Raw genomic sequence first — 13,393 nt, 5'->3', positions numbered from 1 at the left:
CTAAAAATACAAAAATTAGCCAGGCGTGGTGGCTAATTGTTCTTTTTTCTTTTTTTTTGAAATGGAGTCTTGCTCTGTCGCCCAGGCTGGAGTGCAGTGGCGAGATCTCAGCTCACTGCAGCCTCCGCCTCCTGGGTTCAAGCGATTCTCCTGCTTCAGCCTCCTGAGTAGCTGGGATTACAGGTGTGCATCACCACGCCTGGCTAGTCTTTGTATTTTTAGTAAAGATGGCGTTTCTCCATGTTGGTCAGGCTGGTCTCGAACTCCCGACCTCAGGTGATCCACCCACCTCGACCTCCTAAAGTGCTGGGATTACAGGCGTGAGCCACGGTGCCCAGCCCAAAATCTTTTTTTTTTTTTTTTTTTTTTTAACACAAGTTCTCTCTCTGTCACCCAGGCTGGAGTGCAGTGGCACAATCTGTGGGGAAAAGCAAGAGAGATCAGATTGTTACTGTGTCTGTGTAGAAAGAAGTAGACATAGGAGACTCCATTTTGTTCTGTACTAAGAAAAATTCTTCTGCCTTGAGATTCTGTTAATCTATAACCTTACCCCCAACCCCGTGCTCTCTGAAACATGTGCTGTGTCAACTCAGAGTTAAATGGATTAAGGGCGGTGCAAGATGTGCTTTGTTAAACAGATGCTTGAAGGCAGCATGCTCCTTAAGAGTCATCACCACTCCCTAATCTCAAGTACCCAGGGACACAAAAACTGCGGAAGGCCGCAGGGACCTCTGCCTAGGAAAGCCAGGTATTGTCCGAGGTTTCTCCCCATGTGATAGTCTGAAATATGGCCTCGTGGGAAGGGAAAGACCTGACCGTCCCCCAGCCTGACACCCGTAAAGGGTCTGTGCTGAGGAGGATTAGTATAAGAGGAAGGCATGCCTCTTGCAGTTGAGACAAGAGGAAGGCATCTGTCTCCTGCCCGTCCCTGGGCCATGGAATGTCTCCGTATAAAACCCGATTGTATGCTCCATCTACTGAGATAGGGAAAAACCGCCTTAGGGCTGGAGGTGGGACCTGCGGGCAGCAATACTGCTTTGTAAAGCATTGAGATGTTTATGTGTATGCATATCTAAAAGCACAGCACTTAATCCTTTACATTGTCTATGATGCAGAGACCTTTGTTCACTTGTTTGTCTGCTGACCCTCTCCCCACTATTGTCTTGTGACACTGACACAACCCCCTCTTCGAGAAACACCCACGAATGATCAATAAATACTAAGGGAACTCAGAGGCTGGCGGGATCCTCCATATGCTGAACGCTGGTTCCCCGGGTCCCCTTATTTCTTTCTCTATACTTTGTCTCTGTGTCTTTTTCTTTCCTAAGTCTCTCGTTCCACCTTACGAGAAAGACCCACAGGTGTGGAGGGGCAACCCACCCCTACATCTGGTGCCCAACGTGGAGGCTTTTCTCTAGGGTGAAGGTACGCTCGAGCGTGGTCATTGAGGACAAGTCGACGAGAGATCCCGAGTACATCTACAGTCAGCCGTACGGTAAGCTTGTGCGCTCGGAAGAAGCTAGGGTGATAATGGGGCAAACTAAAAGTAAAATTAAAAGTAAATATGCCTCTTATCTCAGCTTTATTAAAATTCTTTTAAAAAGAGGGGGAGTTAAAGTATCTACAAAAAATCTAATCAAGCTATTTCAAATAATAGAACAATTTTGCCCATGGTTTCCAGAACAAGGAACTTTAGATCTAAAAGATTGGAAAAGAATTGGCAAGGAACTAAAACAAGCAGGTAGACAGGGTAATATCATTCCACTTACAGTATGGAATGATTGGGCCATTATTAAAGCAGCTTTAGAACCATTTCAAACAGAAGAAGATAGCGTTTCAGTTTCTGACGCCCCTGGAAGCTGTTTAATAGATTGTAATGAAAAGACAAGGAAAAAATCCCAGAAAGAAACGGAAAGTTTACATTGTGAATATGTAGCAGAGCCGGTAATGGCTCAGTCAACGCAAAATGTTGACTATAATCAATTACAGGAGGTGATATATCCTGAAACGTTAAAATTAGAAGGAAAAGGTCCAGAATTAGTGGGGCCATCAGAGTCTAAACCACGAGGGCCAAGTCCTCTTCCAGCAGGTCAGGTGCCTGTAACATTACAACCTCAAACGCAGGTTAAAGAAAATAAGACCCAACCGCCAGTAGCCTATCAATACTGGCCGCCGGCTGAACTTCAGTATCGGCCACCCCCAGAAAGTCAGTATGGATATCCAGGAATGCCCCCAGCACCACAGGGCAGGGCGCCATACCCTCAGCCGCCCACTAGGAGACTTAATCCTACGGCACCACCTAGTAGACAGGGTAGTGAATTACATGAAATTATTGATAAATCAAGAAAGGAAGGAGATACTGAGGCGTGGCAATTCCCAGTAACGTTAGAACCGATGCCACCTGGAGAAGGAGCCCAAGAGGGAGAGCCTCTCACAGTTGAGGCCAGATACAAGTCTTTTTCGATAAAAATGCTAAAAGATATGAAAGAGGGAGTAAAACAGTATGGACCCAACTCCCCTTATATGAGGACATTAGATTCCATTGCCCATGGACATAGACACATTCCTTATGATTGGGAGATTCTGGCAAAATCGTCTCTCTCACCCTCTCAATTTTTACAATTTAAGACTTGGTGGATTGATGGGGCACAAGAACAGGTCCGAAGAAATAGGGCTGCCAATCCTCCAGTTAACATAGATGCAGATCAACTATTAGGAACAGGTCAAAATTGGAGTACTATTAGTCAACAAGCATTAATGCAAAATGAGGCCATTGAGCAAGTTAGAGCTATCTGCCTTAGAGCCTGGGAAAAAATCCAAGACCCAGGAAGCACCTGCCTCTCATGTAATACAGTAAGACAAGGTTCAAAAGAGCCCTACCCTGATTTTGTGGCAAGGCTCCAAGATGTTGATCAAAAGTCAATTGCCGATGAAAAAGCCCGTAAGGTCATAGTGGAGTTGATGGCATATGAAAACGCCAATCCTGAGTGTCAATCAGCCATTAAGCCATTAAAAGGAAAGGTTCCTGCAGGATCAGATGTAATCTCAGAATATGTAAAAGCCTGTGATGGAATCGGAGGAGCTATGCATAAAGCTATGCTTATGGCTCAAGCAGTAACAGGAGTTGTTTTAGGAGGACAAGTTAGAACTTTTGGAGGAAAATGTTATAATTGTGGTCAAATTGGTCATTTAAAAAAGAATTGCCCAGTCTCAAATAACAGAATATAACTACTAAAGCTACTACCACAACAGGTAGAGAGCCACCTGACTTATGTCCAAGATGTAAAAAAGGAAAACATTGGGCTAGTCAATGTCATTCTAAATTTGATAGAAATGGGCAACCATTGTCGGGAAACGAGCAAAGGGGCCAGCCTCAGGCCCCACAACAAACTGGGGCATTCCTAATTCAGCCATTTGTTCCTCAGGGTTTTCAGGGACAACAACCCCCACTGTCCCAAGTGTTTCAAGGAATAAGCCAGTTACCACAATACAACAATTGTCCCCCGCCACAAGCGGCAGTGCAGCAGTAGATTTATGTACTATACAAGCAGTCTCTCTGCTTCCAGGGGAGCCCCCACAAAAAACCCCCACAGGGGTATATGGCCCCCTGCCTGAGGGGACTGTAGGACTAATCTTGGGAAGATCGAGTCTAAATCTAAAAGGAGTTCAAATTCATACTGGTGTGGTTGATTCAGACTATAAAGGCGAAATTCAATTGGTTATTAGCTCTTCAATTCCTTGGAGTGCCAGTCCAGGAGACAGGATTGCTCAATTATTACTCCTGCCATATATTAAGGGTGGAAATAGTGAAATAAAAAGAATAGGTCTCGAACTCCCGACCTCAGGTGATCCACCCACCTCGACCTCCTAAAGTGCTGGGATTACAGGCGTGAGCCACGGCGCCCAGCCCAAAATCTTTTTTTTTTTTTTTTAACACAAGGTCTCTCTCTGTCACCCAGGCTGGAGTGCAGTGGCACAATCTTGGCTCACTGCAACCTCCACTTCTTAGGCTCAAGCAATCCTCGCACCTAAGCCTCCCGAGCAGCCGGCACTACAGGTGTGCCACCAAGCTGGGCTAATTTTTGCATTTTTTGTAGAGATGAAGTTTTGCCATGTTGCCCATGTTGAACTCTGGGCTCAAGCGATCCACCCGCCTTGGCCTCCCAAAATGTTGGGATTACAGGCGTGAGCCACCTTGTTCGGCCCCAAAATCTTTTTAAAGAAAATAAAGGCTTTGGTCTAGCTAGCTCAGCCATTGGCCAGGGTGTACATTGGAATCCCCTGTTGCTCGAAGACTCTAATTTGCATATGTGTGGCCTGGTGGCTATGATTGTAGCCACCCCCTCCACTTTCTTTTAAAGTAGAATATACATACAGAAAAGAGCACAAAATCTTTCTCTCTCTTTTTTTAAGATTAGTCAAGTGCAGTGGTGAGAAGAGGGGAAAGAGTGGAGCAAGGACTTAAATCTGTAACTGACTGTGAGCAATCAATTGAGATAACTCACTGCCTTTGGGCCGAGAGCACAGAATCTTCATGCAGAGCTTGATGAATGTTTAAAGGTGAACACACTCTCATGACCAGGAACCAGTGCTGGTTCAAAGCTCTGTGGTGACTGATACGAGCACATATTCCTTTGTGTCTGGCTCCTCACACTCCACATTGTTTGTGAGACTCATCCAGGTTGTTGAAAGGAGCAGTGGCTCATTCTTTCCACTTGCCGTGTGGTATCCACACATGAGTATAAAACAGTTTAGTTATCCATTCTACTCCTAATGGACATTAAAGCTGTTTCCAGTTTGGACCGGCATAAATAGTGCTGCTATGAACATTTTTGCACATGGCTTTTGGCATTTATTCATATGCATTTCCATTGGGCATTGATATGGTCTGGCTCTGTGTCCCCACCTCAATCTCTGAATTGTAATCCCCACGTGTTGGGGGCGGGACCTCGTGGGAGGTGATTAGATCATGGGAGCAGTTCCCCCATGCTATTCTTATGGTGGTGGGTGAGTTCTCACGAGATCTGATGGTTTTATAAGGGGCTTTCCTCTTCACTTGGCACTAATTCTCTCTCCTGCTGCCCTGTGAAGAGGTGCCTTCCGCCATGACTGTAAGTTTCCTGAGGCCTCCCGGCCATATGAAACTGTGAGTCAATTAAACTTCTTTTCTTTATAAAGAATTTCTTCATAGAAATTGTGAATTTCTTCATAGCAGTGTGAGAACAGACTAATACAGGCATGTACCTAGGAATGGAACTCATGGGCCATAGGATATTTGAATGTTCAGCTTGAGTAGATATTGAGAATAATTTTTAAGGTAATTTTCACTTTACATTCCCACCTGCAGTATATGGAAGTTCCCGTTGCTCCACATCTTTGCTAATTCTTGGTATCGCCAGTTCAATTTTGGCCATTTTATTTTATTTTTCTGAGATGGAGTCTTGCTCTGTCTCCCAGGCTGGAGTGCAGTGGCGCCATCTCGGCTCACTGCAAGCTCCTCCTCCCAGGTTCACGCCATTCTCCTGCTTCAGCCTCCCTAGTAGCTGGGACTACAGGCACCCGCCACCATGCCTTGCTAATTCTTTTTGTATTTTTAGTAGAGACAGGGTTTCACTGTGTTAGTCAGGATGGTCTCGATCTTCTGACGTCATGATCCGCCCACCTCCGCCTCCCAAAGTGCTGGGATTATAGGCGTGAGCCACCGCGCCCGGCCTATTTTTTGTTTTTTATTTCTGGTTGACTCGTCAGCAGGAAGTTTTTTGTTTTTTTTTTTTTCCATTGAAAAGTTTTGGCCATTTTAGTGGGTTTGTCAAAGTATCTCTTTGCAGTTTTAATTTGCATTTTCCCCTTGACTAAGATGATGTTGTGCACTTTTTTCAGATACTGTTTGTTATCTGTATATCGTCTCTTTTTTTTTTTTTTCTTTTTGAGATGGAGTCTTGCTCTGTCACCCAGACTGGAGCGCAGTGGCACAATCTCAGCTCACTGCAACCTCTGCCTCCCGGGTTCAAGTGATTCTCCTGCCTCAGCCTCCTGAGTAGCTGGGATTACAGGTGCCTGCCACCATGCCCAGTTAGTTTTTGTATTTTTAGTAGAGATGGAGGTTTACCATGTTGACCAGGCTGGTCTCAAACTCCTGACCTCAGGTTATCTGCCCACCTCAGCCTCCCAAAGTGCTGGGATTACAGGTGTGAGCCACCGTGTGGATATTCTCTTTTGTAAAAATTCTTAGTCAAGTCTTTTGCTAATGTCTTTTCCTCATGGATCTGTAGGATTTCTGTTTATAGTCCAGATCCGAGTCCTCTGTTGGATATATATGTATTGCAAATATCATCTCTAACTTTATGGCTTTCCTTTTCTTTCCCTAAATGGTATCTTTTGAGGAAGAGAAATTTTGATTTTAATTAAACCTTTTTTTTGAGATAGGGTATTGCTTTGTTGGAGTCTTGCTCCATGCTGGAGTGCAGTGGCATGACCACAGCTCAGGCTCAAATGATCCTTCCACTTCAGCCTCCCAAGTAGCTGGGAACACAGGCACACGCCACCACACCTGGCTGATTTTTGTATTTTTTTTTTTTTTTTTTTGTATTGACAGGGTTTCACCACGTTGCCTAGGCTGGTCTCAAACTCCTGGGCTCGAGATCCTCCTGCCTCAGCCTCCCATAGTGCTGGGATTACAGGCGCAAGCCACCATGTCTGGCCTTAATTAAATCTAAGGTACCAATCTTTTATCATGAGTACTGCCTGCTTCCTGTTTAAGGAAGAGGTTAAAGTTCATTTTTTCCACAGGGACAACCAGTTGATCCAGAATCAGCTATTGAAAAGACCATCCTTCCCCACTGTTTTGCAATGGCCATGATAAGTCATAGGCATGTGTGTCTTGGTTGCATTCTGAAAGTCCCACAGGTGACCAGAACCACTAGCTAAGAACTTCCAGCCTGACAGGGCATCCTGCTCTCCCCCCGCTTCCAGCCAGTGCTGGCTCCGGGTTTTAGCTCCTTCTGCTGTGTGTCTCTCCTGGATGACCCCGACAGCCTGCTAACTGGTCCCCTGTCCTGCACTCTTTCTTTCCTCCTCCAATCCCTTCTCCTCCCTGCAGCCTAATGACTGATCACATGCTCTCCCACTGGACACTGGGCCCGGGCACTGTCTTTGGCTTCCCCCATCTCTCTTCTCTCTGCTTCCTCCCTCCAGCTACACTGGCCCTCTCTCTGTCAAACTTCCCATCAAGGCCCTTCCATATGCACCTACTGGCGGAACAGCTTTCTGCTTTTTCTAGATCTTAACCATGACTCCGTGTCAGTGGAGCCACACTCTCAAAGACAGGCCTTCCCTGTGGCCCCAACCTAAATCAGCTGCGCCACTGTACTCCCATAACCACAGTCTGTAACTATTTCCCTGTGTAATCATTTGTTTTGCCTGTTTCCCTTGCCAGACCTCGAACTCCAAGCAGGTAGGCACTGTGGCCATTTCTGTCTCTGCTGTTCCCCAGCCTGGGCTGGCACAGGGTGGCCATGGGGGTCATAGTTCCTCAATGAGGGGAGGAGGCAGCGGCCTGGCTTTACCTTTGCAGAGGAACTGCAAGATGGCCGCGGTGCCGGCACCACACACCTCCCGCGGCGGGTAGACCATGGCCGAGGCGTCAAGGCTCAGCATCTGCAGACACAAGGGTAACCCGCTTTACTGTTCACTACCAACGCAACCGGAGACCACGCGATTTCCTTATCAATTTGTGTGTTCTCTGTCACCTCTACCCAGCAGGGAATGGCCTGACAGCAGAGGTGGCTGAGCTGTCTTGTTACTTACAGCTGCGTTCCCAGCGCCTGGGATGACTGTAGGCAGGCAGTGTGCTGCCCTACCTTGTTTTAACCTGAGTGACTCTCTCCTAGCAGAGAGAGAGCCGGACAGACTCCATTTTAGTTTCTTCACCTGCAGCCCCCTTTCCTCCCTCCCTTAAGGGCATAACTAGTGTAAACTGACTCAAAGCACATCCAGGAATGCACTTACTGATAAGATATTGAGGCGAGCTGCACCAGCAGCTCCTGGGGACACGCGCAGTGGATGGCACATAAAGCCCCTGCATTTATCCCTTTGTGATAGTTTAAGCCCCTGCACCTGGAACTGTTTATTTTTTGTAACTGCTTTTGTAACCAATTAATTTTTTAACTTTTTGCCAGTTCTGCTTCTGTAAAAATTGCTTCAGCTAAACTCCCCCCTCCCCTATTTAGACCACAGTATAAAAACAAAACTAGCCCCTTCCTCAGGGCCAAGAGAATTTTGAGCATTAGCTGCCTCTTGGTTGCTGGCTAATAAAGGACTCCTCAATTTGTCTCAAAGTGTGGTGTTTCTCTATAACTCACTTGGTTACAACAGCAGCAAGCACTTTTTTACATTTTTCTGAGACAGGGTCTCACTCCCATTGCCCAGACTGGAGTGCAGTGGCACGAACACTGCAGTCTCGACCTCCCCAGGTTTAAGCAATCCTCCCACTTCAGCCTCCTGAGTAGCTGGGACTATAGGCACATGCCACCATGCCTAATTTTTGTATTTTTTGTAGAGATAAGGTCCTACTATGTTGCCCAGGCTAGTCTCAAAGTCTTGGGCCCAAGCAATTCGCCCGCCTCCCAAACTGCTGGAATTACAGGCGTGAGTCATGCACCCAGCCTCTCAGTTCACTTTGGATAAATACATAAGTGAGTGAAAAAAAGGAAGTTATAGGACAGCATATAGAATATGATTACACTGGCTGGGTGTGGTGGCTCATGGGTGTAATCCCAGCACTTTGGGAGGCCAAGGTGGGAGGATCACTTCAGCCCAGGAGTTCGAGACCAGCCTGGGCAACATAGCGAGACCCCATCTCTATTAAAAAAAATATATATATATATATATATATATATGATTCCTCCTTTGTTAGATAATACATTCATACACTTTCACATTAATATTTTATAGAAAAAAATTGGAGGGATATCTATCAAACTCAAAGTGGTTTCCTCTAAAAGGAGATTTTGGGTTACTATCTACATGAAATGCTATTATTATTATTTTTTTTTGAGACAGAGTCTTGCTCTGTGGCAGGCTGGAGTGCAGTGGTGTGATCTCAGCTCATTGCAACCTTTGCCTCCCCGGTTCAAGCAATTCTCCTGCCTCAGCCTCCCGAGTAGCTGGAACTATAGGCATGCGCCACCACACTCAGCTAATTTTTGTATTTTTAGTAGAGATGGGGTTTCACCATGTTGGCCAGGCTGGTCTTGAACTCCTGACCTCAAGTGATCCACCCACCTCATCTTCCCAAAGCGCTAGGATTACAAGCTTGAGCCACTGTGCCTGGCAGAAATGTTTCTTAATATTTGCATTTTTTTTTTGTTTTACAATATACAGTATGACTTTTAAATTATGTAATGACAAATGTTTATTGGCGCACACATGCAGATGCCTCCGTGTTTATGAAGCCCAGGAAGCAGGGGCCTCAGCTCACAGCCACAGAACTGCCCCATCCACGGTGTGAGTTGTGTTGGACCCAGCCCTCCCCCTGCCAACCTCTGACTTCCCACAGGCCCTCTCATCCCAGAGTGCTGGCAGGCACTGATATCCTCTATGCCTGGGTATCAGGGGAGTCCTGGAAAAGGAGAAGGCCTGGGAAGCTCTGATTTTGCTGTAACACAAGTGGCTGGGTGGGAAGGGTAGCTCAGGTCCCCCAGCTCTGGCCAGCCCAGCTCTCACACGGTGGGTGTTGAGTGAACGTGCTTTGCACAGGGAGTGGGAGACTGCCCCAGGGAAGAGGAACTGACCGCCCAGATGCTGAGGGCCCAACAGCAGAAAACCCCATACCTGGAAGCAAATGAACCCACATGGGTGCTCTTAGTCACCATCAGTAAAGCGTGGTGGCTTAAGGGCACGGACTGTGGGCTATACCAGGATGCTGGCTACAAGCCATGTGTGGCCATTTATGGTTACATTTTAAGTAACTGAAAATAAATCTGATTTAAAGTTTGAGTCCATGGTTGGTTGCAGTCACCACATTTCAAGGGCCCAGCAGCTACAAGTGGCTGGGGTGGCCATGTTGGCTGCACAGATCATAGAGCATTCTCATCGTGGGCAGCAGGAGCAGTGACTGGACATTGCTGTGCCAAAGACACCGCCGTGGCTTCAGATCCCGGCTCATTGCATGCTGGCCGCGTGTTTGCTTAATCAGGCCCCTTAGTGTCCTGGGGCTGTGGTCTCCTCATAGCCAAACAGGCAGTGTTACCAACCTGGTGGGCTGTTTGGTGGGTGGCGTGCGTGACACCTGAAGAAGATCTTGCCCACAGTACGGCCTGAACTCAGAATGGTTATCTCATCCTAAAAGGTTTGTCCGAGGTGCCACCAAGAAACCCAAAAGATTTTTTTTAAAGGAATCAAAATAAAATGAAGTGTCCAGGTTGGGTGTGGTGGCTCACACCTGTAATCCCACCTACTTGGGAGTCAAGGCGGGAGGACTGCTTGAGCCCAAGACTTTGAGACCAGGCTGGGCAACAGAGTGGGACCTCATCTCTACAAAAAATACAAAAATTAGCCAAGTGTGATGGGGTACACCTGTGGTCCCAGTTTCTTGGGAGGCTGAGGAGGAGGATCTCTTGAGCCCAGGAGTTTGAGGCTGCAGTGAGCTATGATTGAGCCACTGCACTCCAGCCTGGGTGACAGCATGAGACCCTGTCTCAAAGAAAAAAAAGTTGAAGTGTCCAGAACTCGTACTAGATGTCGAGATGGCTTCAGGATTGGGAACGTGCTCTGAGCTGTGTTGTCTAAAATGATAGCCACTAAGGACCCATGGCTATTTAAATATAAATTAATTAAAATTCAATGAAATCAAACTTTTAGTTCCTGGCTGTACACACAAGCCACATTCCAGGTGCTCGATAGATACATGTGGCCAGCGGCTGCCGCTCTGGACAGCACGGTCTCCAGGTGCTCGTTAGATACACACGGCCAGCAGCTGCCGCTCTGGACAGCACGGTCACCAGGTGCTCGTTAGATACACATGGCCAGCGGCTGCTGCTCTGGACAGCACGGTCACTGAACATTTCCATCATTGCAGAAAGTTCCAGTAGGCAGCAGAGAGGACAAGCCATGTTGGCCCATCTCCCCAGCCGGCCCTTTCTCAGGCAGGAGGGCCCCAGCTGCTGAGGTCAGTCCTTCCTCTGCTATCTCTGTGATCACCCACCCACTCTGACACAGACACTTCTGCTCAGCAGGCTGGGCTGGCTGAGAGTGGGGTCAACTCCAGGCCACTCCGGAATGCTGGCCAGACTGCGTGCCACCATGAATGGAGAAGTCCCTGTTCCAGAGCCGAGTCATACAGAGGTGGGGAGCACAGGCGTCAGCTTCAGACGGCCTAGTTTACAACGATCTCTGCTGTCAGTGACTGTGTGGCCCTTGGGCAAGTTTCTTAAACTGCTTGTGCCTCAGTTTCTTCATCTACAAAGTAGCACAATAGTATCTGCCTCACAAGAGTTCTGTGACGATACACGGAGCGATTCCAGGTTATGCCCAGTCTTAGAAAGCCCCAGATAAAGGTGAGCCACCTCATTAGCATGACTGTGAGAGCTGCTTTCCGTGAGCAGCTGCCCCTGTCAGTGTCTGTCATGGGCTGAACTATGTCCCCTTCCCAAGTTCCTATGCGGAAATCCTAATCCCCCCATCCCTCAGAATGTGGCTGTATGTGGAGATAGCGTCTTTAAGGAGGTAATTAAGTTAAAAAGGGGTCATTAGGCTGGGCCCTAGTCCAATATGACTGGTGTGCTTCTAAGAGGAGGAAATTTGGACACGGACATGTACACAGGGAAGATGAGGTGAAGACACAGGGAGGGAAGACAGCACCTACAAGCCAAGGAGAGAGGCCTCAGAAGTCACCAACCCTGCCAACACCTTGATCTTGGACTTCTAGCCTATAGAACTCCCCTGGCCTGGATAATTCTGAACCCCCATCCCAATGGCTCCCTACCTCCTTCTCTCCCTCCCAGCTTTCTGGGCCCCATATCACACAAGCTCAGCAGCTTCCAACCACATCACTTCCTCACCCCTCCCTGAGACAATCTGTGCTTCCCACCACCTGCCTCCTGCACCTGGGCTGCCCCTGTTATCCAGGTCTGCTCAGAATTTTTTTTTTTTTTTTTTTTGAGACAAAGTCTTGCTTTGTTGTCCAGGCTGGAATGCAATGGCGCAATCTCGGCTCACTGCAATCTCCGCCTCCCGGGTTCAAGCAATTCTCCTGTCTCAGCCTCCCCCGAGTAGCTGGGATTACAGGTGTGCACCACCACACCTGGATAATTTCTTGTATTTTTAGTATTAGTAGAGACAGGGTTTCACCATGTTGGCCAGGCTGGTCTCGAACTCCTAACTTCAAGTGATCCACCTGCTTTGGCCTCCCAAAGTGCTGGGATTACAGGAGTGAGCCACGGCGCCCAGCCCAGAAATCTTATTCCTCCTTTAAGGTCTGGCTTGAATATCACAACTTTTTTTTTCTTCTGCAACTTTTAAGCTCAGGAGTACATGTGCAGCACGTGCAGGTTTGTTACAAAGGTAAACATGTGCCATGGTGGTTTGCTGCACAGATCGTCCCATCACCCAGGTTTTAAGCCCAGCATCCATTAGCTTTTCTTCCTGATGCTCTCCCTCCCCACCACCCCCCTCCGACAGGCCTCACTGTGTTGTTCCCCCACCGACAACTTTCTTAAAGTGTCAGCCTCTTCTGGATTCAGCATTCTTTCTTCTTCATTTTTAATGTATGTTTTTCTGCCTCTATTATGGCAGCAAAAGTCATATAATTACGAATGTTCACACATTGGCCTCTCTACAAGCCTCCAAGGACCATGCCTTGGGATCTCTGTGTGGCCCTGGTACTGTGAGATCAGAGCAGGCACTCAGTAATGTGGGAGAGAGGGGAGGTGGGCAGGCCAGAGAGCACCCCAGGCAAGAACAGCTTCCCATTTACCTCCAGGGTTCGAACGTGAGCCAGCATCTGCGGCAATCTCTGGATCTCGTTTCCACTGATGTTGAGGGTACGCAGGCTTCGAAGCTCCCCCAGGGTGTCTGGAAGCTCCTTCAGCTTGTTGTCTGCAGAGACCCCAATAGCACAGCTCAACACCCCAAATCCCCATCACCAGCTTCCTGCCTGATGCCCACTGGGAGCCACTCTGACCTCTGGGGCACACAACAGATCCCGGGCTCTGAGGTTTCGTAGGCTCAAGAAGGTGGAGTTCCAGTTCAAGTCCCCACTCCACCAATTACTAGCCAAGAGACTTTAGACAACTGGCTTTGCCTCCTTGTGCCAGTTTTCTCACCTGGAAAATGGGGATGACACTGCCACCCAGCCTTATAAGAACACGGGGAGATTGGAGGTTCAGGTAGATGA

General features: G+C 47.7%; 1 protein-coding gene across 3 annotated transcripts in view; it reads right to left on the bottom strand.

Annotated features, from left to right (window-relative positions):
* Positions 1-13,393, bottom strand: part of LRSAM1 (leucine rich repeat and sterile alpha motif containing 1) — a 55,551-nt gene that overhangs the window by 31,699 nt on the left and 10,459 nt on the right. For all 3 annotated transcript variants that reach the window (XM_019033255.3, XM_055351199.2, XM_063697036.1), the window contains 2 exons: positions 12,974-13,095; positions 7,566-7,656 (listed from right to left, as the gene is read on the bottom strand). In XM_019033255.3, the coding sequence (XP_018888800.1) occupies positions 7,566-7,656; positions 12,974-13,095 (213 nt within the window). The remainder of the gene's footprint in view (positions 1-7,565; positions 7,657-12,973; positions 13,096-13,393) is intronic.

Source organism: Gorilla gorilla, chromosome 13, assembly GCF_029281585.2.
Source record: "Gorilla gorilla gorilla isolate KB3781 chromosome 13, NHGRI_mGorGor1-v2.1_pri, whole genome shotgun sequence".
NCBI lineage: Eukaryota > Metazoa > Chordata > Mammalia > Primates > Hominidae > Gorilla > Gorilla gorilla.
Note: the sequence above shows the minus strand (reverse complement) of the source record. Positions and strands in the feature narration are given on the sequence as shown.